The sequence below is a fragment of the Miniopterus schreibersii genome (assembly GCF_964146895.1).
Source record: "Miniopterus schreibersii genome assembly, chromosome: 12".
Classification (NCBI taxonomy): Eukaryota; Metazoa; Chordata; class Mammalia; order Chiroptera; family Miniopteridae; genus Miniopterus; species Miniopterus schreibersii.
In genome coordinates this window covers 39,310,978-39,333,003 of record NC_138112.1, presented here as the reverse complement: position 1 = coordinate 39,333,003, position 22,026 = coordinate 39,310,978, and the positions used below count along the sequence as shown (strand labels likewise).

The following is a 22,026-nucleotide window of genomic DNA, read 5'->3' as shown; positions in this document are numbered from 1 at the left end:
TGAGGATGTGTTTGGCTCGATAATTGCTACATCGTAGAATATGCATAAGATGACCAAGTAATACTGGATTTTCCCCCAGAATGACTGTACCTCACCCCAAATCCTCTGTTTTTTGCTGTTTTTCCAGCGCTTTATCATATCTGACTTTCTAATTTCTGCATGTGTAATACAGGTAAATAAATATCTCTGGCGTGTTACTTTGTAGATCTTTCTTTACTAATGAATTTGAGCATTGCTTTATATTCATGTAGCCCTTCGAAGTTACTTTTTTTTTTTGTAAATTCCCTTTTTATATTCTCTGCTCTTTTTTCTTTTTCCCCTGGGGTTCTTTCTTTTCTTGTTGATTTTAATAATTTATTGTGAGTCCCTGATAGTAAGTTCTAATTTCTTATTGGTTTTCGATAAAGCAAATAATTCATTTTCTCATCTGTCTTTTAACTTTGTTCTTAATGTTCTTTGTTAAACACAAATCCCAGATATTGATGAACTCAAAGTCATCAAATTTTTCCTTATGGGTTGTGCTTTGGAATTTCTTTACTCTAGGTCAGTAAGATGTACTATGTTTTCTTCTATAATGTCAGTGTTCTCTTTTAACTTTTAGGTGTTTGGTCCAGTTAGAGTCTACCTCCTTATGTCATGCTAGGTAGGAATTCAGTTTTATTTTTTTTGTTGGAGTAAACTAATTTTATGAACACTATTTACTAAACTATTTGTCCTCTCCCTAGTGATTTTCTGGAATTAACATTACTTTACATTAAATTTATATATGAGTCTATCTGTGAGCTCTCAATTCTGCTCCATTTGTTTATTAGTTCTTTTTTGCACCAGTACCACCTGGCTTTTATTTCTGTAACTTGGCAACATGTCTTACTATCTGGTAGAGCATTCCTACATCACCCCTGTCAGTATTCTAAGTGTGGATTGTTATTTCTCCACATAAATGTAAGAGTAAATCTCTTGGGTTACTCAAAAACTCCAACTGGAATGGTGACTGGTATTACCCTAAACTTATAGATCCATTGGGGAGAAATGATATCTTTATAATATTAAAGTCATCCAATCCAAGAGATGCAAATATCTCTCCATTTATTCAAACGATCTTCTACTTTACTAGAGCTATTTTTTTTACCCCGATGGAAATCTTGTGTATTCTTGATTTGTTTCTGTATACTTTATAATTTTTGTTGCTATTGTAAAATTGCACCCTGTTCTTAAAATTACATTTTCCAATTGATTATTGCTGGTAGAGAGGTAGAGAATATTTAAAAAAAAATTTTTTTTTAGGTTGAACTCTGATACAGGAAACTTGCACATCTTTATTACATCTAACAGTTTGTTCATTGAATTTTTTTTCTAGGTTGGTAATCATATGATCAGCAAATAGTACAGTTTTATTTCTTCTCTTTCATTTCTTATATCTTACATATTTTTCTTTCTTCATGGTGTTCTTAATGACTCTCAGTACTACACTAAATAGTATTGGTGAGACAGCATTCTTGTCTGGTTTCTTATCTTAGAGACTGCACCAACAACTTCTCTATTAAATGAGATGTGTTGTTGGGTTTTGGTGCATAACCAATCAGTTTAAAAAAACAAAATGCTTTACCTTATTCCTGGCTTACAAAGATTAAAAAATAACAAATAGGTGTTTTTCTTTAACATGTTTTTTCTACATCACTGGGATTTTTATCTGATTTTATTTTTCAGTGTAATAATTTGTGAATTTCTTTTTTGGGTTTCTGGTGTTGAAACATATTTGCATCCCAGGGGTAAGTCATATTTGATCCTGCTGTATTATTTTTAAATACACTTTTGGATTGAATTCACTCCATGTTAGTTAGGGTTTTTGCATCTACATTCTCCCACAAATGGTGATGTGAGTGCTAACATCTGTCCTCACAAACATTTGGGACCCTTCTGAGAGGAAATGCAGCTCAGGATTCACCCTAATGATTCACAATTCTCCTGAGGGCCTTAGCCCTCCAGAGACTGCTCTTGTATCCCTCTGTTCACCTCATTTAAATGAAACTGTCGCTGCACAGTGTGGCCTGGAGTCAATGCTAAGACCTCTGGGCTGGGAGATGTGGGGGTTCCCCTTCCTGCCTTGACCTTGATTTTACTGAGCCCTTTGACTTCACAGACGAGAGGCGCCCAGCCTCCGCTCTGCCCAGCCTGCAGCCAACGCGCCTGCGGCGTCTCCCCCTCAGCAGTGAATGTCTGACCGGTTGTGACAGGCTAGTTTGACCTTTTTTCCCCACCAGATGAGAAAATGTTGGTAAGACTATTAGAGGGAGGGATTTTTTAAATTTGATATTTTAAATTCAACTAATTTTGTCCAAACAATGTGATGCTTAGGGCTAAATCTTCTGTAACAGATCTGGCCACGGTTTTTTCCACAGCAGGTCTGCCTTAGCAAACCACAGTGACAGCGCTGAATTCCCTGTGAAGAAGGAGTCAGGGTCCTCGCCCGATGGAGACATAGCAGAGCTTCCACGGAGTCCTAACGGATGCTCCGGGAGCGGGTTCTTATGCCTCGGGGTGGGGCTGGGGGACAGTACGTGGGTATGGAGGGTAGGGAATGGCTGATTTTGAAGGTGAAAAATCTTGGAATCAGAAGAGAAATTTAATATTTTCTCTCGGTTCCTGGGGAATTCCTCAGTATCCTTTTCCTAAAAGAAATGTCAATTAGACAATGCATGGCTCTGTGGCCTTATCATCCCGTTGGGCACCCAGTAATGCATGTCCTTTTTAGAGAAATGCACTTACAAGTTGATGTTGAATCTGGAGAAAAGGCAGAATAACGCGAAAGACTGGCAGCAGACGTGATTTTCTTACAGAAGCTTCCTGACCCTGGGGTTGCCTGGGGGAGCGTTTTTTCCTCCACATTTGCTTGGGCGAATAACATGCTTTAAAAAACAAATTGGGGGAGGTCAGAGACATAGCCTTCTAATATTGTACTCCCAGGGTCAGTGAGCACTTATTTCTTCATTTGTTATTTCAATGATGAATTGAAATCCTTCATCATTTTGACTCACACCCCATCCAAACGCCTAAGACTCCGTTGTCAGATTATATGGAGTGTAACTTTGTCCTTTTGAGAAAACTCCTGGCAATTCTTTCAGCCCAGGAATTCAGGGGGTTCTTCAATTTAGATGTGAATGCTACTTCTTTATTTTACTTCAACTGAAATCTAAAATGTCCTTATTTAAATGTAGGCAAACAACCCAAACCAGCATTATCAGTACCCAGGACTTTAACCAATGGAAATCAGAGGTATTTTTATATCACATTGTGGTTGTTGAAGATATCTCAAAATATCATTTTAGGTCGTCATTTTGAAATTAAGGTAGTTATTAGACCTGCCACAACATTTTAAAATTTAATGATTTGAAGAAGCACATGTATTATTATATCACATATTTGTTTTCTAAAACTATTTTGATGACTATATTTTGATGTAATTGGTTTCCTTGATAATCCTATACATTGTTATTTTCATCATATGTTTGTACATGTATATATGTATGTGTGTATGTATGTATTTTATGTATTTTAAACATTATTTTGAAGTAGTTTATCAGACAGATAAAGGGTTGATAGGCCAAGACTCGTATAGGGCCTTAAAATTTAGACTTTAAACTAACTTTCTTTTTTCTCTTTTTGGAGTGGCTCTATAATATTTTATTATTATTCCCAAATTCTTACATATCTCCCTAGGCAGGCTTTTTAAACAACTCCACTAAACTATGTGACCAAATACTTTTTATTTACTTTATTTGATTAATGATAATGTATTAAACAAAGCTCTGTGCTATGTCTAATAAAGTACACAAAAATGAGAAAGACAGAGACCCATTTTTAAAGGAGCTTGTAATCTCTGGGAGGAGTAGACAGATAACACAAGGCAGGGAGAGATGATGGGCTGGAGGTGGCAGATCAGTGCTGTGTAGTCTCAACACAGAAAACTAGCCATGCTGGTGGCTTCAAATGGAAATTATGTTGAGATGGTGTGTCTGTTATTTTGGAAGTTCACTGATGGTTAAGACTGATATTTGGGAGCACCAGCTGAAGGTGAGGAAAGAATTTCCAAAGAGATTGTGGTACCCTATCCAGAGTTACCTCTTGGTTTCCCAGCTCCTTCAAAAGAAGGTTATTTTCTCTAAGACAAAAGTCAGTTCTGCAGGCACGTTGGCTCTGCTTGATTTCTTATGCCTTTGTGACTATCCTTTCAAGATGGAGACAATGGAAACAGTTTATATCCAAAGAATTAAAAACATCTACACCAACATGAGATGGGAGAGGTATGGCAAGAGCAGCAAAAGACTCAAGGCTTTGGTTAACAATAAAGTGAAATTAAATGGCATAACTTCATACATGAATTCAATCTATCTTTTTATTATTAGATATGTGATACTCAGAATAAAGAAGATGATTTTTTATCTACTCTACAGTTGCCATATGACACTAAAAAAAAATGAACCACCATCTTATAAAGTATTAAGTTGTGCAAAATTGAAAATGTTCCAACTAAAGCAGCATGATCATCTTCTAAAAACCTTATAAAGGGGATTCTTGAAATGTTGGTAGAGATTGGAAGCAAATTCTAAGCTGTCCAACTGTGAATTATATACTTTTATAGGTTTTACACATGTTTAGTGTGCAGTGACTTTGTATTGAAAAAGGAGACAAAGCATGAGAGAGACAAATCAGACACAGGTAACAGAATTCTTCCTTCTGGGACTCTCTGGCGACCCACACACCCAGCATCTATTATTCATCTTTTTCCTGGCTGTGTACTTGGTCACTGTGCTTGGAAATCTGCTTCTCGTGTCCCTTGTTCAGGCTGACTCCCTGCTTCACACACCCATGTATTTTTTTCTCTGCAACTTATCCCTGGCTGACCTCTGTTTCTCTACCAACATCGTTCCTCAGGCCCTAGTCCACCTGCTATCCTGGAAGAAAGTCATTTCATTCACACGTTGTGCAGCTCAGCTTCTACTCTTCTTTATTTTTGGATGTACACAGTGTGCCCTTCTGGCAGTGATGTCCTATGATCGGTATGTGGCCATCTGTAGCCCTTTGCATTACCCCAGCATCATGACCTGGAGGGTGTGTGTCCAGTTGGCTGTGGGATCATGGACCAGCGGCATTCTGGTGTCCGTGGTGGACACCACCTTCACACTAAGGCTACCCTACCGAGGCAGCAATAGGATTGCTCATTTCTTTTGTGAGGCACCTGCACTGTTGATCCTGGCATCCACAGACACCCGGACTTCAGAGATGGCCATTTTCCTCATGGGGGTTGTGATTCTCCTCATGCCTGTTTCCCTAATCCTGGTGTCCTACGGCCACATCATAGTGACTGTGGTCAGGATGAAGTCAGCTGCAGGGCGGCTCAAGGCCTTCTCTACCTGTGGCTCCCACCTCATGGTGGTCATCCTTTTTTATGGGTCAGCAATTGTCACCTACATGACACCAAAGTCTTCCAAAGAACAGGAAAAACTGGTGTCTGTGTTCTATGCAGTGGTGACCCCCATGCTTAACCCCCTCATCTACAGCCTGAGGAACAAGGATGTGAAGGGAGCTCTGAGGAAAGTGGCCACGAGGAGTTTCCCATGCAGGCTTAGAGTGCGCCACTGACAGCGAGACCCTCCTGGCTCCCTACTCATAAGACTTGCTGAGAAGTTTCCTCAGCAAGACTAGAATGTGATATGAGTCTTGTCGTTGGGCCTTGTGTGTGGACCCGCCCTCCATCCTTCATCCAGCATTTTCTCTGTAGAAGAAGGACAATAATTCACGGAGCAATAGGAAGAAGGGCCTTCCTTCTGGTTGGTCTTTTAGCATCTAAGAGTTAGGAAATCCCCTGAGAAACATGCACATTTTATAAACCCTGAAACCTGTAAAATCTATCTTATTAAATCATGCTATATATTAATATCTATCTGCTACACTTCTTCCCATACTCTCATTGAAGACATGAGTACTGTATCTGTTAGCACACGTCGTTATAAAGGTAAAGATGTGGTTCTGGAAACCAACAAGGAATAGTGACATCTGCGGGCAGCAAGAGTAAGAAGCTATTACTAATCCTGAGCCTGAAGGACCAAGAGGAGGCAACTGGAGCTTGGAGAGGGTAGCTGTGTACAGAAGGCCACCAAGCAGGAGCTGTGGACTTAGGTATATGGAGGTGAGAAAGCCATGGGAATAAATGTTCCAAGGCCATTCTCCACCCACCTTCTGATTTCTTGTTACTGTATTAAAAAAAAAAAAAATTCAGGCTAACCTCCCCATGCGAAGATCTTTAATTTAATCACATCTACAAAGTCCATGTAAGGTAATATATACACAGGGGACTAGGACGTGGACATCTGTGTGGGCCCATTATTCTGCTTACCATATGAAAATCAAGTCAAATGAATGTGGGGCAGTGACTAAAGCTTGGCTAAACTTGGAGATGATAAATTTATAATCATGCCAATCTGCTTAGTTGTGTGATTGCTGTCGTGAAAATAGAACCCTGTGATCTGCCTTTTCGTTTGCGAATTCCTATGGTGATATTCAGAATGTGCTGCCCACCTGGAGCCCTCGATACATGTGGCTGAAGGATACCTTGTGTGGGAGACAGAACTGGTCTCGGTACCTCCATGGAACACAGAGTTAGAACTGTTTATAGGGTTTGTGGGGAGGTCATGCCTATGCAGTAAGTGCTATTTTACTTCATTAATTATCAATACATTCTTATGAATAAATTACACAAAGCTATGGTGTCCATGTCTCAAGTCTGTTATTTGCCAAGAGTCCAGAGTTGGGCAGTGTTTCCTGGATAAAACCATAAAGTGTGGCTGCTACATGGGTTGAGTGATATGCAAGCTTAAATGGGACAGGTGACTTTATCTAATCACAATAAGATTACTCAAAAAATCTGACAAAGAAACTGGGTTATTCACAGCAGTTTCCTATAATCAGCTGTACTTGACTGGTGATCCCTTTAACCCTCTGTGTCAAGCAACTCTCATATCCAAGCTGGATAATTTGAGATCGAGGTAATTGTCAGTGTGGAATTGTCTTTCTCCATCCGGATGAGGCTCAGACCAATTATTGTAGCAGAGGAAGAACTCCTCAACTGCTAGCACGCTAAACATGTACTTTATAAGCCTGCAGAGGTTTTAGGTATCTTTTTAGTCTGTCTCTTGTTCTCACTGTGACTTTCATGACGCAAGACATTTGTCTGTTTTAGTCACCAATGTGTCTTCTGGGACTAAACAGGTCTAACACATGCTGAGGTACTGAATAAAAATTTGTTGCAAAAAAAGAAAGAAAGAAAGAATGAAACGACACTCTACTATTTATTACCATTATTGTACCTTGTAAACCAAAAGGTCCTTAAAAGTTGCAGATAGAGTTTTTGGGCAAATAGAAGAAAATAAAGCAGAAAATTATAATATGACACGGATGAAGAAGTTCAAGAAAAAGTTAAAACAAAACAAAAGTTAAAACAAATGGAAAAGAGCAACTTGTAGTGAAGTTGTCAACCCTCAGATGGGCGCCTAATCTGTGTAAACTCGTGGTGTCTTCAGAGACATTGATACCACAGTCCCATAGAACCCGGGGCCTCCTGCGGCTCTTTCTCCCACTTCACGTTCTTTTCAGAAATGGGTCCCAGTAGAAAGTCCAAAACCCCAGGGGGTACGCTGTGGCTCCTGGAAAGAGTGGCGTCCAAAAACCCATTTGAGGAATCTGTTTTTCTTTCCTTTGTCCTTGCATTCTACCCCTTTGGTTTCCACCTAAGCCAGTCACAGTTTCTGTGGGCCCAGGGCCCTCTGGGTGACCCGCCTCAGCGCAGCCTTCACTTCATTATTCCGTAAGCTGTAGATGATGGGGTTCAACATGGGAGTCACCACTGTGTAGGAGAGCGACAGCAGCTTCTTGTTCTCGGGAGAGGTGCTGGACCGGGGTCGGAAGTATGTGAGGATGGCAGTGCTGTAGAAAAGGGAGACGACCAGGAGGTGGGAGGAACAGGTGGAGAAGGCCTTGCGCTTCCCCTCGGCCGAGGGCATCCTGAAGATGGTGGAGAGGATGCGAACGTAGGACCCCAGGATCAGCAAGAAAGGAAAGAGAATGAACAGCACGGTGGCTGCCAGAGCCTCCAGCTCAAACAGAGAGGTGTCAGCACAGACCAGCGCGATGACAGGGGGGCTGTCGCAGAAGAAATGGTTCACCCTGTTGGGGCCACAGAAAGGGAAGCTGAAAATCCATGTGGTCTGCACAGTGGCCACCGGAAACCCTGAGAACCAAGAAGCAGCTGCCAGCTGGGCACAGGCCCTGCGGCCCATGATGACTGGGTAGCGCAAAGGGTCACAGATGGCCACGTAGCGGTCGTATGCCATTGTGGCCAGGAGGCAGCACTCAGCGGCCCCGAAGAAGAAAAAGAAATACATCTGAGTGGCACAGCCAAGGAAGGAGATGGCTGTGTCTTGGATGATCAGGGTCCCCAGCAACTTGGGCACAATGACCAAGTTGAAACCTATCTCCAGGAAGGACAAGTTCCTGAGGAAGAAGTACATAGGACTTTGTAGGGCAGAGTCAGCTGTAGTGACCAGGATGATGAGGACATTGCCCATCAGGGTAACCAGGTAAATGGTCAGAAAAAGGAGAAACAGCAGAGCCTGTAGCTCAGCAGACAAGGCTGAGAAACTCACAAGAACAAACTCACTGACAATGGTCCAGTTTCCCCACATCATTTCTCCACCTGGGATTTCGATGGGCATTCGCGCTCCGGGAAGAAGCCTCCATGTGTTACACATAAGCTCTGTTATATCCTTGGAAAGGGAACCTCCTGTGGCCTCATCTTCTATCTCTGGTTACAGTTGTTGATGGTCACACCGATGGACTTTCAAAAATGTAAAAGACAAGTCTGGGATTCACAATTTTTTTTTTTGGAAGAATACTAACCTTTTTTTCAGACTGAACTGAGGCACACCATATACATCTATACATCACCTGACTTTTTTCTGCTTTTCTCTTTTCTTTAGCACCGGTCAGTGGTGCTAAAAGGAAGTCAAGCCAAGCATTTCTGAAGAGAGTGATCTTGAGGCACAAAGAAAGGTGTTCACATGAGTCAGGATATGTTTCCTACAAAATAAAAGGGTCGGAAGGAGAAAAGCAAAGGAAGTGAGCCAACAGTTACCAATGACCCCTGAGAAGGAGACCTGAATGTGTCCCAGTCTCTAGCAGCCCACACTCAGGAAGATTTCAGCATATTGGAGGAATCTTCATTTCTAAACTCAGACATTTAGAGTTTGAACAAGAAGACGCACAATATAGAAACTATGGTTTATTTTGATTCCTGGGCTAAATATTCTCCATGTGGTTATACGTGATCCAAGAAAACATAGACTCAAGATAGTATCAGACCACAGTGTTATCTATAAATCCTTTCATCAGTTTCTATCGGTTCACTTGTGTCTTCACTCTCAAGAAATATGAAGCTCAAGTGTCATGTTAGTAAAGACCGACTTAAAATATGCAGGTGTGACTAATAGTATTAAATCCTGTGAAAAAGAAACAGAAGATTTCATCATTGTATCAGTAACTAGGCTTCAAAGTTGGGATTCTGGAATTCTTTCTGATATGTTTACACTTAAATAAAGGAACAAATCTGAAGCACATAGTGTGGTAACTGGTACATAAACACATATGCAATGAATGCTAACCATTATAGTTATTATGAGATAATGCTAGATCTACCTCTAAAAATCTAGTTCTTATCTAACCCATTACCCAAACTCACCATAGCCCTTGCTTTTCATCTCTGATAAAAGAAAAACTTATTCAATAGATATTGTCTTCTACACATTTTTCTAGGTACTGAAGATAATATATCAGTAAGTAAAACAAAAATCTCTGCCCTCATAAAACTCACCTCCTGGTAGGGAAGGCAGATTATAAACAAATTATGTAAGTGGAACGTCTCTTGTGTAGTGGCGAGAATAATGGAGAATAAAGCAGTGGAGGAGATAGGCATTTGGGGTGTGGGGACTGTCACGAAAGGCTGCACTAAAAAGATGATACTTGATGCCCGGCTAGCGTGGCTCAGTGGTTGAGCATTGACCCAGGAACCAAGAGGTCACCAGTTCCATTCCCGGTCGGGGCACATGCCCCAGTTGCAGGCTCGACCCCCAGTAGGGGGCGTGCAGGAGGCATCTGATCAATGATGTTTCTCTCTCATCAATGTTTCTATCTCTCTCTCTCTCCCTCTCCCTTCCTCTCTCTGTAAAATCAATTAAAAAAAAAAAAAAAAAAAAAAGATGATACTTGACTAAAATCCTGAGTAGGTGCAAGTCCTGACGTCTGGGTGGTGAAGGAAGGAGGGAGGTCAAAGAGCAAAAACAATGAGAAAGTCGGTTTAAAATTTTTGCCGAATCCTATTTATTTTAAAAACTTCAAGCTCAGCATCACTTCTATGAAAATATTTTTGATGCCTTACCTACTTTCACGGCAAGAATTAACATTTACTGAGCACCAAATAAGTGCAAGGCACTAACTCAAATGTTCTGCATGTGTCATGTTTGACTCCACAACAACCTGGAGATACAGAAACTATTATTAGTCCCACTTTACAACCAAGGAATCCGAGGAACAGGGAAGTTGAGTAACTGCTCTAAGGTTAGACAACGTCAGGATATGCATCCTGAGCAGTCGGACTCCAAGTCACAAATTTACCCATCAGGCAACACTTTCACCCACCCCCTGAAACCCAGAACAAGCCTGAGCTCACAGTTGAGGTCAAGCCGTGGCGTGTGGCATTGGGTGGCAGTAGGAGAGCAAAGGGTAAGACGATTTCTAGAGAGGAGCAGGGCGTTTCAAGATATTAGCAACACTGGAGACCTGGAATACCTCTTTCATAGTCTTTATCTTAGAATAATCATTAATTCTTTCTCTACCTCATTCTACATAGTATACTCCTTGAGAGTAGAAATTATGTTATTTAACTTTTTATTCCAATTCCTAGCAAGGTAGATGCCCAGTCAAGTGTTGTTGAGTGAATGGATAAATAATGAAGAAAATGTGGAAAAAAATCAGGGAAGTATCTGTATAAACAGAATGTAGGCACAGTGAAGTCCACACGTAAGGAAGTTAGATACAAAAGACGACATACATCAGCAATACAGCCTCAGACAATATACACAGATTTAAACAGTGATGAGTTATAAATTATGCTCATTCTCTCTCCACCCCAAGCTTTTTCCTTTTATCTACAGCATTTCAGAAAATGACAACACCCACTGTGTAGCCCAGAAACTGGGATAAAAATCTTTTAATTTATCTCCCAAACTGGATTCTTTTTCCTTCGCTGTCACCTTCTCCACCCCTACCACACCGCCTTTACACTCTGACTTTCATTTTCTCTGGCTTGGAATAGTGTAGGAACCTGATTCCAGATGGTTCTTTTCAAACCATTCTTGACTCATGTGTGACCTGACAGCAACTCTGATTAAGTTACTTACTGGCTTAACGTCTTTCGATCACTCCCTACTGTCCTTGGGATAGAATAAACCCTTTAACAAGGACTTTTTCTCTGATATCTGCTTATTTTTCCAGTTTCAAATCCCCTGGTTGCAGGAAAACATTTCTGTTCTGTGCGCATTCATGTTCTCTCCCCCCTCCTTGCATGTGTGCGTGAGGCTCTCTACTCCTAGAAACCTCTTCCCGCAATTATGTGCAACTTTCTGCTCGTCTTGCAATTATCAGCTGGAGCATAATTTTCTTTCTGGAGTTTCCATGTCTTCCCTTGGCCAAATCAAGGAGTAATTTTTTAATTCTCTTATAACACTTGTGTCAACCTCTATTAGAGCACTTTTATAATTTCTATGTGCATCTGTTTATGTTAGTGAATTGTTAACACTGTGAGGACAAACCTATTCATTTGTCACACCGTCTGCACCTAGTGGAGCGCTTAACTCCAAGGACTTAGTAATTAATGTAGCCTAAGGTTTAACTATTTTTTACAGAAATTTGATGACACTACTGGATCTCTAGTTGAGCCTACACTCAGGTAAGAGCTGTGTGTGTGTGTGTGTGTGTGTGTGTGTGTTATAGGTGGTGCACTGTCCCATCTTCCAAGCTGTATTTATTTTGTTTAAATGTTTTGCTATGCTCTGAGAAGATATTTTTAAAGCTTTACTCTATCATGAGAGCTTTGCATCACTCATTGTGCCACAGATGTCCGCTCCCTTCAAATATATAATCAAAATATATCCTAGGGCAAGCACAAGATGCTGGGGCACATTGCTGAAGCCATAGCCCCAAATGAGTTGACTCTAGTTTTTTAATGTCTAATTTTTGTGGTAAATAGCAAAGCTATTTATTTTAAAGCCAGCGGCTTTAAATCATTTCAGACATGGGTTGGGTATAAATAGACTCAGTTTATGTACGGCTATCTGGAACACACCTCTTTAATGTAGTAACAAAGATCTCATGAAAGAGTTCATCAAATGCTTTAGTAAAATGCGGATAAACCATATCAATATTCACTCTCTAATCAATGACCTAATGTCCACTTTTTTTGGTAAAATCTCTTCTGACCACCCCTGTTCCCCAACTGGGTATAATTAATTGCTCTTCCCTTATATTCTTCACAGCATCTTAAAATACCTTTATTATAAAAGTGGTTTTCTACCATAATTATTTTTATATGTATCCTTTCCTGAAAACTCTGCACTTCCTGAAGACACAAGCCAAATGGTATCCATCATTGTATCCATATTACATTGCCTGGTACCTACATGGTAACAGTACACAATTGTTGAATTACTAATTTTAAATTGGCCTAACATACTAATATCTTAAAAAGTTAATGAAGTTCTTTGTCCTGAGTCCATGATGAATTGAACTAATCACTATTCTTTTTAAGTGCTTGAGAAAAGCCCTTTACCTTATTATCTTGTAAGAGATATGGAAGTAGATGTAGAATTATAAAACACTGCACACATTTGAGTAACTGTCATTATTAGTGTTATCATTGATATTACAATAATTTTTATAATTCAAAAAGACTCTAAAATCAAACCTTTCAGTCAAGCAGCGCTGGGTAGATAGAAAACAATCCAATGACTTGCAGCCGAGACCCATGACTGTTGAAACCGGAGAAAAACTGCAGCACAGCATGGATTAAGCATTTTCTAATGACACACAACCAGACGACACTACTTAGACACTAGACAACCTGTGACAAAGGCAGGGGGTGGGGAGGAAGGTTCTCAGGCCACAAACTCAGAAGTTATCAAAGAGAATCTCTGAACGTACAGTTCATGAAGCTGAGGGAACTTGCAAAATCCTACTGGTAGGTTTTTGACTTTTAAAAGCAGAAGTTCACCCTCCCTTTGTTTTTTTAAACCAAATCTTACAGGCAATCTCATGACTTAAATCCAATAAAGATGAACAAGGGCAGGGGGCTCAGAGCCCCTTTTGCTTGGCTTTTGCTTTTCTCCTGTCCCCTGAAATGCCCCCTTCATGCATCTTCTTGGGACCCTAGGTCTGCAGGAAACACGGCATGGAAGCCTGATTTGTGACTTCGCAGCTGCCTCCTTCCCGTGGCTGTAATTCGTCTTTTCCTTCCCTTGCCTTGATTCCTCTCTAGCCCTTCCCTTTATTAGTTCCTTCTTTTGTTCTGGCCTTCCCCCTCTTTCTTTCTCATCTTTCACCTTTCTTTTCTGTTTTGTTTTTTTCTTTCTCTCTGTTTTCCCCTATAAGCAGGGGTGGATGGTAGGGCGGAGGTTGCCGGCAAGATTTTGAACTGACTTCCTGTGACCACAGGAGCGCAGCTACGGTTGTAAGGATGTGGTCGGTGTGGGATAGTGCAGGCTCTGCTTTACTGCTGGTTTTGCAAGCACAGAGCCGCGGGTGAGTGTGGTTGCGGGTGCAAGCTTCAGAGAGACGCAGTGAGGACCCCGGGGGAGGGGAAGGGGTGGGGAAACAGCAGAGGCTGCCTGGCAGCTGCATCTCTATCCAGGGCGTCTCCTTTCAGGGATAACACCTTGGCGATTCCACATTTTGTTTCAACAAAGAAGAACGAGGCCACATAGTTAAGAGAACTCTGTGAAACTACCACATAAACGATAGTTTGAAATCACGTAGTTATAATGGCAAGGACTTTGGAGTCGTATGTCCAGAGCTACAGTTCTGGTTATTATTTCTAGCTGTGAGACACAGAGCTACTGACATGCTGTTTTCTGAGTTATGGTTTTCTCAACTATAAAATGATGATTATTATAAATGACCTACCCACCCAACAGGATGGTTGTGGGTGTGAAATCAGATAACATTTGTGCGAAAACTTTGAACATTCCAAAGCACAATACATGTATTATTGTTTTCTATCCTTTCCCAGGTTCCCTAATTTGTCAAGTCTTATAAAACTCTACGTTCTTTACTTGAGGCCTCTGATCTCCTTTCTTGTCTCAGAAATATGTCAAAGAAGACACTTTTTTTCCTTTGGTGTTGGTGAACCATTGTCCTTTTTACAAGAGATTTCAAGCCTGTGTCCTATCCTCTCCCTCTTTACTTACCTCCTGTCAGTGAGATGTGTCTGTATCACAATTCTAGAGAAGCCCTGGTTTGTGTCAGTTGCTCAGCCTTAGACTATGTCTGAATGATTGACTCCGAGGAAGTTTCTAAATTATGGCTGTGTCTGTGCAAGTCCTGTCAGGAAAGCCCAGGGCAGTGTCTATGCCAGTCATTCCAAAGACACTCTTGGTTGTGCTTGTCTTGGTCCACATTGCTGGTGAGACTTGAGGTCGTGCCTTGTCACATTCTCAAAGAAGCTTTGTCCCTGGGCTGTGTCAGACATCTCAGGTAAATCCTGGGCTGTGGCTGGGCCAGTTCTTGTAGTAAAGGCGCTCTGAGCTGTGCAGCATGAATCACACCAGAGAAGCTCTGGGCTGGGCCTGTGTCAATCACTCCAGAGGATTCCAGACCGGGTCTCAGGACTATTCGGTGTTTACTATAGGGAAATGATTTCTCCCAATGCTTCTTCTTTCTCAGATGATGTCACAGGTTCACTTTCTGACAGGTGTGAGTTGTGAGGAGTTCCCAGGAGTGCAAAATTTCATGGAGATCCTGCTATCCCATAATTGGAGGTAGGTCTATAGCAGCTCCAATATCTCCTGCACTTGTGAGGCTACAGAGCAGAGGGACAAAACACAGTGGTCTGTCCTCCGAGGTTTCCATCTGAAAAAAATTAAAGCATGCCAGAATTCTTTTTTAACTTAATTTTTAATTTCCCCCCAGTTTTATTAAGTTATAATTGACTTACAACATTGTGTACATTTTAGGTATACAAAGTAATGATTTGATACATTGTATATATGCAAAATGATTACCACCTCTATCACCTCACATAATTACCTTTTTAGTCTTGGAAATAATTAAGAGATACTCTTTGTTAACTATAGTCACCATGCTATAGGTTGGATCCCCAGAAAGTATTCATCTTATAACTGAGTTTGTACCCTTTGGCGAGCCACCATGCTACTCTGTTTCTAAAAGTTTGTGTGGTGTGTTTTTTTCTTCAGATTCCATCTATAAGTGAGGTAATACAGTATTTGTCTTTTTCTGCCTTCAAGGTCCCCCCATGTTGTAGCAAATGGAAGAATTTTTTTTTTTTTTTTTAATGGCTGGTAAATATTCTTCTGTGTGTGTATCTCACAGTTTCTTTATCCACTTATCTGTCAGTGGACACTTATGTTGTTTCCATGTCTTGGCTACTGTGAATGATTCAATGAACATGGCAGTAAAGAGATCTCTTGGAAACAGTGATTTCATTTCCTTCATGCAAGTATTCTTTTACATCTCCCCTCACTTTTGATTCTCATTGGGCTGGTTCTCAGGAGTGTTTCTGACCTGGACTCAAGAGGAGTTTTCAGGCATGGGGAGGAAAACCCACTAATCATTATCTAAGCCAAGTGGAAAATATTAATGAAAACGATAAGCACTTGGTTGGAGATGTTGTTGGTTGGAGAGGTGATTAGCTCCTGATTAAGACAAGGAGAAGAAAGTCTAACTAACAGTTTTGAAATCTTAACCCTTCTGGAATAGGAATTGAAATTGAGAAAACAAAACAAAACCCATGCTTTGAGATAGAATTTCCCCCAGCTGATTAGGGCTTCACCCAAAGACGCTAATGCATAGCTGAGCATTTCTTATAGTACCTCTGAAACAGATGTTTGACTGCGCATTTCTTACTGAAAGGAGTCACCATATCTGACTTGTTCATTGTCATTTGCTTAGTATCTGGCACAGTGCATGCACATATGTCCCAGCAATCCCAAAGGGACCCCCTGTAAAAGTGGGAGATGAAGAAAAAGAACTATCACTGCTCTACAATGATGTGTAGTTCTGAGTCTATTAAGAAAAACAGAGATAACTTGAAAATGATGATTTAAATAAGAAAATATTTATTTCATAGTTACGTGTTTGACTCTATTGTTTCTGATAATAAATATCCTTGGGACATGACTTTGAATATGTGTGTTTAAATGATAATAGTCCCTCCTTATCGATGCTCCCATACCAAGATATGTACCAAGACCCCCAGTGGATGCTGGAGTAACAAACCCTACATATACGATGTTTTTTCCTATACATACATACACTTTATGGCTTCTCTTTGGCACACCTAAATTGCCAGTATCACTACTCTTGTGCTTTGGGGCCATTACTAAGTAAAATAATGGTTACTTGAACATAAGAACTGTGGTACCATAACAGTTGATCTGATGACCAACATGTCCACTAAGTGACTAATGTGTGGGTAGTGTTTACAGTGTGGGTCCACTGGACAAAGGGATGACACATGTCCCAGGCGTGATGTAGTGGGATGGTGCAAGGTTTCATCACCCTACTCAGAAGGACATGCAATTTAAAGCTTATGAATTGTTGATATTTGGAATTTTCCTTTTAATATTTTCAGACTGCAGTTGATCATGGGTAACTGAAACTGGAAAGCAAAACCATGGATAAAAGGGGACTACTGTACTCATCTGGGAAAAGTGTAGATGTAATAGCAACTCACACTGGTGGGTAGATGTTGAACTTGGAAAGGACACCGGTACATTGAATTGAGTTCTAGGTTTAGGGTTTTGGTGATCACTTTTTAAATGGTCATTTTTAGATGTTCTGACCTTCAGAAGACTGCCCCTGGGCACTGAGACCCTCTCCAGGAGACGGAAGTGCCTGAGAGTTTTAATTCTCCCTCTTCCATACACCATGGTTCACCAGTAGGCAATGGATCCCTGGAGTGGGAGTGCAAAAGCCTACTTTCCATGGTTTTAATTAGAAAAAACTCTGATCTTTATTTATATTCTGGATTTCCATGCTGGATCAGGCTGAGTCTGGGGTTTCATCTGAAATTACAGTTTTTTTTGCTTAGGTTCTTCTCGTAGTCTTCTTTCCTTACTCATTCAATGGTTTCTTTATAACTCATTTGCACTTGAATCTTTGGCTCCATATCTGATTCTGGGAGAACATGGCCTGTGATAAAAGCCTTTGGTCACAAGAAATGATCAGATACTGCAGGTTTGGTATAGATGTTTCTAAAAGGTGAAAGGGGATTCAGAACAGGAATATGAAAAAAAAAAAGCTTTAGGCTGGACCTTTCTGGATAAGACACCACTTTCATACCTCTTTTATGAGCCTCCTCTAGATTTTCAGAGCATCTATTCTCTGCCACAGGAATTGGTCATGTTCTAGATCAACCTGTCTCCCTTCAGCAGTGCTTTTTCCCACATGCAACCCACCATCCAGTAAAATCAATTCTTCCTCCAAAAATTGTTCAGGATCACTTGCTCCTGATACCACGCCACTCCAAGTCACCATCATTTCTCAGCTGGATTAACCATTCATTCATTCATCTTTCATATACTGTTGAAAAATTGGAGAATGATTCACTGTAACATGAAGGTTTTTATTGGACAAAGCAAACCAGAAAAGATGGAGTAAAGTGACAACCTTCCACACTGAAGTACATGTCCTTAGGCCTTGGCCAGGAGTCCTCTTAACTATTCTTAAGAAAATGTTGAAAGTGTGCCTGTACTTGAGGCTCCATCCCCAGAGAGAGGCACTCCTTGCTTTGTGTAGCTTTTGGCTCCTGGAAAGTGGCAGTGACTTCCATGACCATGTAAGGGATGCTCCACTGTTTCAGAACATCACATCCATCTGCAGTGTCTCAGAACCATGTACCCATGTTTTCAGTAAAGCATTGTCCTCATTTTCATTCTACTGTTACTATGCATGTTAAATATCTATTGTGGCAACCTCCAGCCTCCCGGAGCTGCATGCCTGGGAGTCTATGTTGTCTCTCCAGGTACCAACTATTTTATCTGTTAATGCTCTGGCTTTAAAGATGCATGTATTTTGAGAGGTCTTCCCTAACCCTATTTACCCCTAGTCTTTTTAGTACAGAGTTTTGCAGGACATATAGTTCTTAGGGATGCCTGTGTCATATTAAAATGGAAATACTTGGGTCACTCTCATTTTCAAAGGGTTACAGGTACCTTAGGGGAAGACAAACATGTAAAAAATACAGCATAACATATATAAAATTTGACTTATCTACTGATAAACTTGGGATAAATACATATAGGAGAGCATAATTTATGTTGCTTGAGTCGTCACCAAAGGACCTTGAAAGGTGAGGTGGATTTGGCTAAAATAAAGGTGAAAAGAACCTTTCAAGTACAGACAAGAGAGTATCCAACACATCACCAACTGCTAATCATCTAAATCAGTGATTTTCAACCTTTTTCATCTCATGGCACACAGAAACTAATTACTGAAATTCTGCAGCACACCAAAAAAATATATTACAGTTTTTGCCAATTTGACCAAAAAAAATTAGGTATAATTTTGACTCGTTCACACCAGACTGCTATTGTTGTGCTGGCTGTTGTCATTTTTTTAATTTGACAGTCTAAGGGAAAAGAGGTCAGTGGCCCTGACTAAATTCAGGTACTGCACGTTTTAAAGGTCTGTGGCACGCCCCTTCAAAATTGTCGATCTAAACTATTAACTCAGAAGTCTGAATAAAATGCATGCCTTTTCTCTAATTCACTCACCAATTTGTTCCAAATTCTTTAACATTTATTTCATTCCAATTAAAATTTAACTGAGTTTTTTGTTGTTGTTTTTTTACCTATTATATAAGCAAAATTCAAATGTGCGGTGACAAATGTTATTGACAGGGCTGTGAGGAAATAAGCTGGTGGGAATGTAAAATGATAAAATCACTTTGGAAGGAAATTTGCCAATATATAGCAACATTACATATGTATTTACCCTTTGCCCAATAAATCCTATTTCTAGATTTCCATCTGTCAGATATACTGGCAAAAATATGAAAAGGCATATTCATAAACCTATTCTTTACAGATTTGTAATAATAAGAGACTCAAATTATGATATATCTATGAAGCAGAGTACTATTAAGTTATAAAAAGAATGAGAAATCTTTTTGTGGTTAAAGAAGAGTTAAGTTAGAATCATCTTGGATCCATTTTAAGCCTTGATGAAAGCAGCATCATGATTACAATTTATGATATCACTTCAACAAGGCATATGAATGTAAATATGGGATAGAGAGAGATCCCATGGTAGCTCAAGTTACTCTTCCTGGGAAAACTAGAGTAAGGAAGAAAATTATTATTGGTGTTATAAAGGTGTGTGTATGGGGATTATTGACCCACTTTCCTATATCCATACTACATGCCAGTGAGTTTAAAAGAAGTAATACTACCCAAAGGGCACGAGAACTGAAATAAGACAGTGAGAATTGTGCACTGGGAGAAGGCATGGGGTTGTCTATCTGGTAAATGAAATCATATTTTCCCCAATGAAGAGAACATGACAAGATACATTTTTATTGGTTTTGCTCTCTTTAACTATGTATGTCCCTAAGTTAAGATTATAAGCAGTTTCATACTGTTCACAATGTGAACACAGGAATGTAAATATTTGGACTCACTTAGCCACAGAAGTGTTGAAGTACCAATAAGAAAAATAATGTAAGTCTACAACAGGCATCTGGAGGAGTTTTCCAGGTGGTAGTGATAGGTCTAATATACCTCTGGGCTGTTTTCCATCTACTGAGCTCCCCAGTAGTCATTTCAACAGCTGGGTTTCATCCCATTGGAGATATGAAGAGAGACAGAGAGAAATCCCAAATATAAAACTGATTGTTCTCCATTCAATAAACTTTAGTCTTATCTCTTAATGTCTATGGGATGTAGTTTCTAAGGCCTAGGGCCTTGCGGAAGGTTCGGCTGAGGGCATTCTTCACCTCCTTATTTCTCAGGCTGTAGATGATGGGGTTCAACATGGGAGTCACAACAGTGTAAGACAATGATAGCAGCTTCTTGCTCTCAGGAGAATTTTTGGACTTAGGCCGAAAGTAGGTGAGGCTTGAAGATACATAGAAAAGGGAGACAACAAGGAGGTGTGAGGAGCAGGTAGAGAAGGCTTTATGCTTCCCTTTGGCCGATGGAATCTTGAGGATGGCAGCAGCAATGTGAGAATAGGAACATAAGACCAGCAAGCAGGGAATCATGATGACCAGGATGGTTCCTACGATTGCATAGACTTCAAACAGTGCTGTGTCTGCACAGACCAGCTTCAGCACAGGTGGGCTGTCACAGAAAAAGTGGTTCACCTTATTGGTGCCACAGAATGGGAAGCTGAAGAGCCATGTGGTCTGCACAGTAGCTACAGGAAAGCCTGGAAACCAGGAGGCAACAGCCAGTTTGGCACGTGTCCTGTGGTTCATGATGACTGGGTAGTGCAAGGGATTGCAGATGGCTACATAGCGGTCGTATGCCATGGTGGCCAGGAGGAAGCATTCGGCAACCCCAAAGAAGAAGAAGAAATACATCTGTGTGGCACACCCAGGGAAGGAGATGGTTGTATCCCGGGCAAGCAGGGTTCCCAACAATTTGGGTACAATGACTAGGTTGAAGCCAATCTCCAAGAAGGACAAGTTCCTGAGGAAGAAGTACATGGGGCTGTGTAGCATGGGGTCAGCCAAGGTAACCAGAATGATGAGACCATTTCCCATCAGGGTGACCAGGTAGATAATTAGAAATGTCAAGAAGAGTAACAACTGTAATTGAGTAGGTAGGGAAGAGAAGCTCACAAGAATAAACTCAGTTACTCTTGTCCAGTTTCCTCCAACCATAGTTATAGGAATAAATCCCCAGCTGGAGTCAGGGAGAGAAGGTCTTGATTTAAAAAGTCAGATTCTAGATTCGTTACTCAGATGCTTTCTTGGTATCAGGGAAAGAGGTGAGATCAGGTTCTCAGTTAGAAGGGGAAAGGACTTGGATTGTCTAAGGATAAAGACACAGAGGAGAATGGCTAGAGTTTAAACTCTGAGGCGGGCCTGGGTTAGTTTTCAGAGGAGTTGCTATCTCCCCATCTGCACATTAACATGCACAGAAAGGTCATGCCAAATTGGAGCCATGAGCCCCTGAAGGGCCAGAAAGGGCCTAGTTTAGGAGACAGTGATATTCCTGAAAACACCTAAACTTTGAAAATAAAACCAACATCCATGCTTTCATTAAACACATACATGGAAATTTATCAAGATTTTAGAAATATATTTATAGCTATAATACAGAACAATGCATCTAATAAATTTTCTACTCTTCGTAAATGTTTCTTGCTTGGGTAGAATTTGAGAGGTAGGGATGGCTAGCATGTATTAAGGAAGTTAGCACATGCATGTGTATTGTCCTCCTAAATGTGCATTTGATAGGCGAGGAGACTGATCCTGGAGACGTTAAGAAATAGCAACTGAAATGGAAGATCTGAAACTCAAGCCACATCTGTTAGATTAAAAAGTCCTCTGATATCTGGCAACCCACCCTTAATCAGACTGTTCTGACTTGACCTGAGGACTAACTCATTAATGCTTAAGAGAATTAGAATTGGGATTTCTGTTAAATCACAGTGAAGACAGAGAAAAAAAGAACCAAGGGA

General features: G+C 40.5%; 3 protein-coding genes across 3 annotated transcripts; 1 reads left to right on the top strand and 2 right to left on the bottom strand.

Annotated features, from left to right (window-relative positions):
• Positions 1 to 4,692: 4,692 nt before the first annotated feature.
• On the top strand, positions 4,693 to 5,640 carry OR2D2 (olfactory receptor family 2 subfamily D member 2; the record flags this gene model as incomplete). The annotated part of the gene is made up of 1 exon (XM_081152958.1): positions 4,693 to 5,640. One exon carries the CDS (start codon positions 4,693 to 4,695, stop codon positions 5,638 to 5,640), a length of 948 nt encoding a protein of 315 aa, XP_081009084.1.
• A 1,688-nt stretch (positions 5,641 to 7,328) lies between these two features.
• OR10A4 (olfactory receptor family 10 subfamily A member 4) lies at positions 7,329 to 13,222 on the bottom strand. Its single transcript, XM_081152956.1, has 2 exons — positions 13,070 to 13,222; positions 7,329 to 9,132 (listed from the first exon to the last, which is right to left on the bottom strand). Exon 2 carries the CDS (start codon positions 8,802 to 8,804, stop codon positions 7,794 to 7,796), a length of 1,011 nt encoding a protein of 336 aa, XP_081009082.1. The 5' UTR covers positions 8,805 to 9,132; positions 13,070 to 13,222; the 3' UTR covers positions 7,329 to 7,793.
• A 7,047-nt stretch (positions 13,223 to 20,269) lies between these two features.
• Positions 20,270 to 21,223, bottom strand: OR10A5 (olfactory receptor family 10 subfamily A member 5; the record flags this gene model as incomplete). The annotated part of the gene is made up of 1 exon (XM_081152957.1): positions 20,270 to 21,223. The coding sequence occupies one exon, from the start codon at positions 21,221 to 21,223 to the stop codon at positions 20,270 to 20,272; it is 954 nt and encodes a 317-aa protein (XP_081009083.1).
• Positions 21,224 to 22,026: the final 803 nt, after the last annotated feature.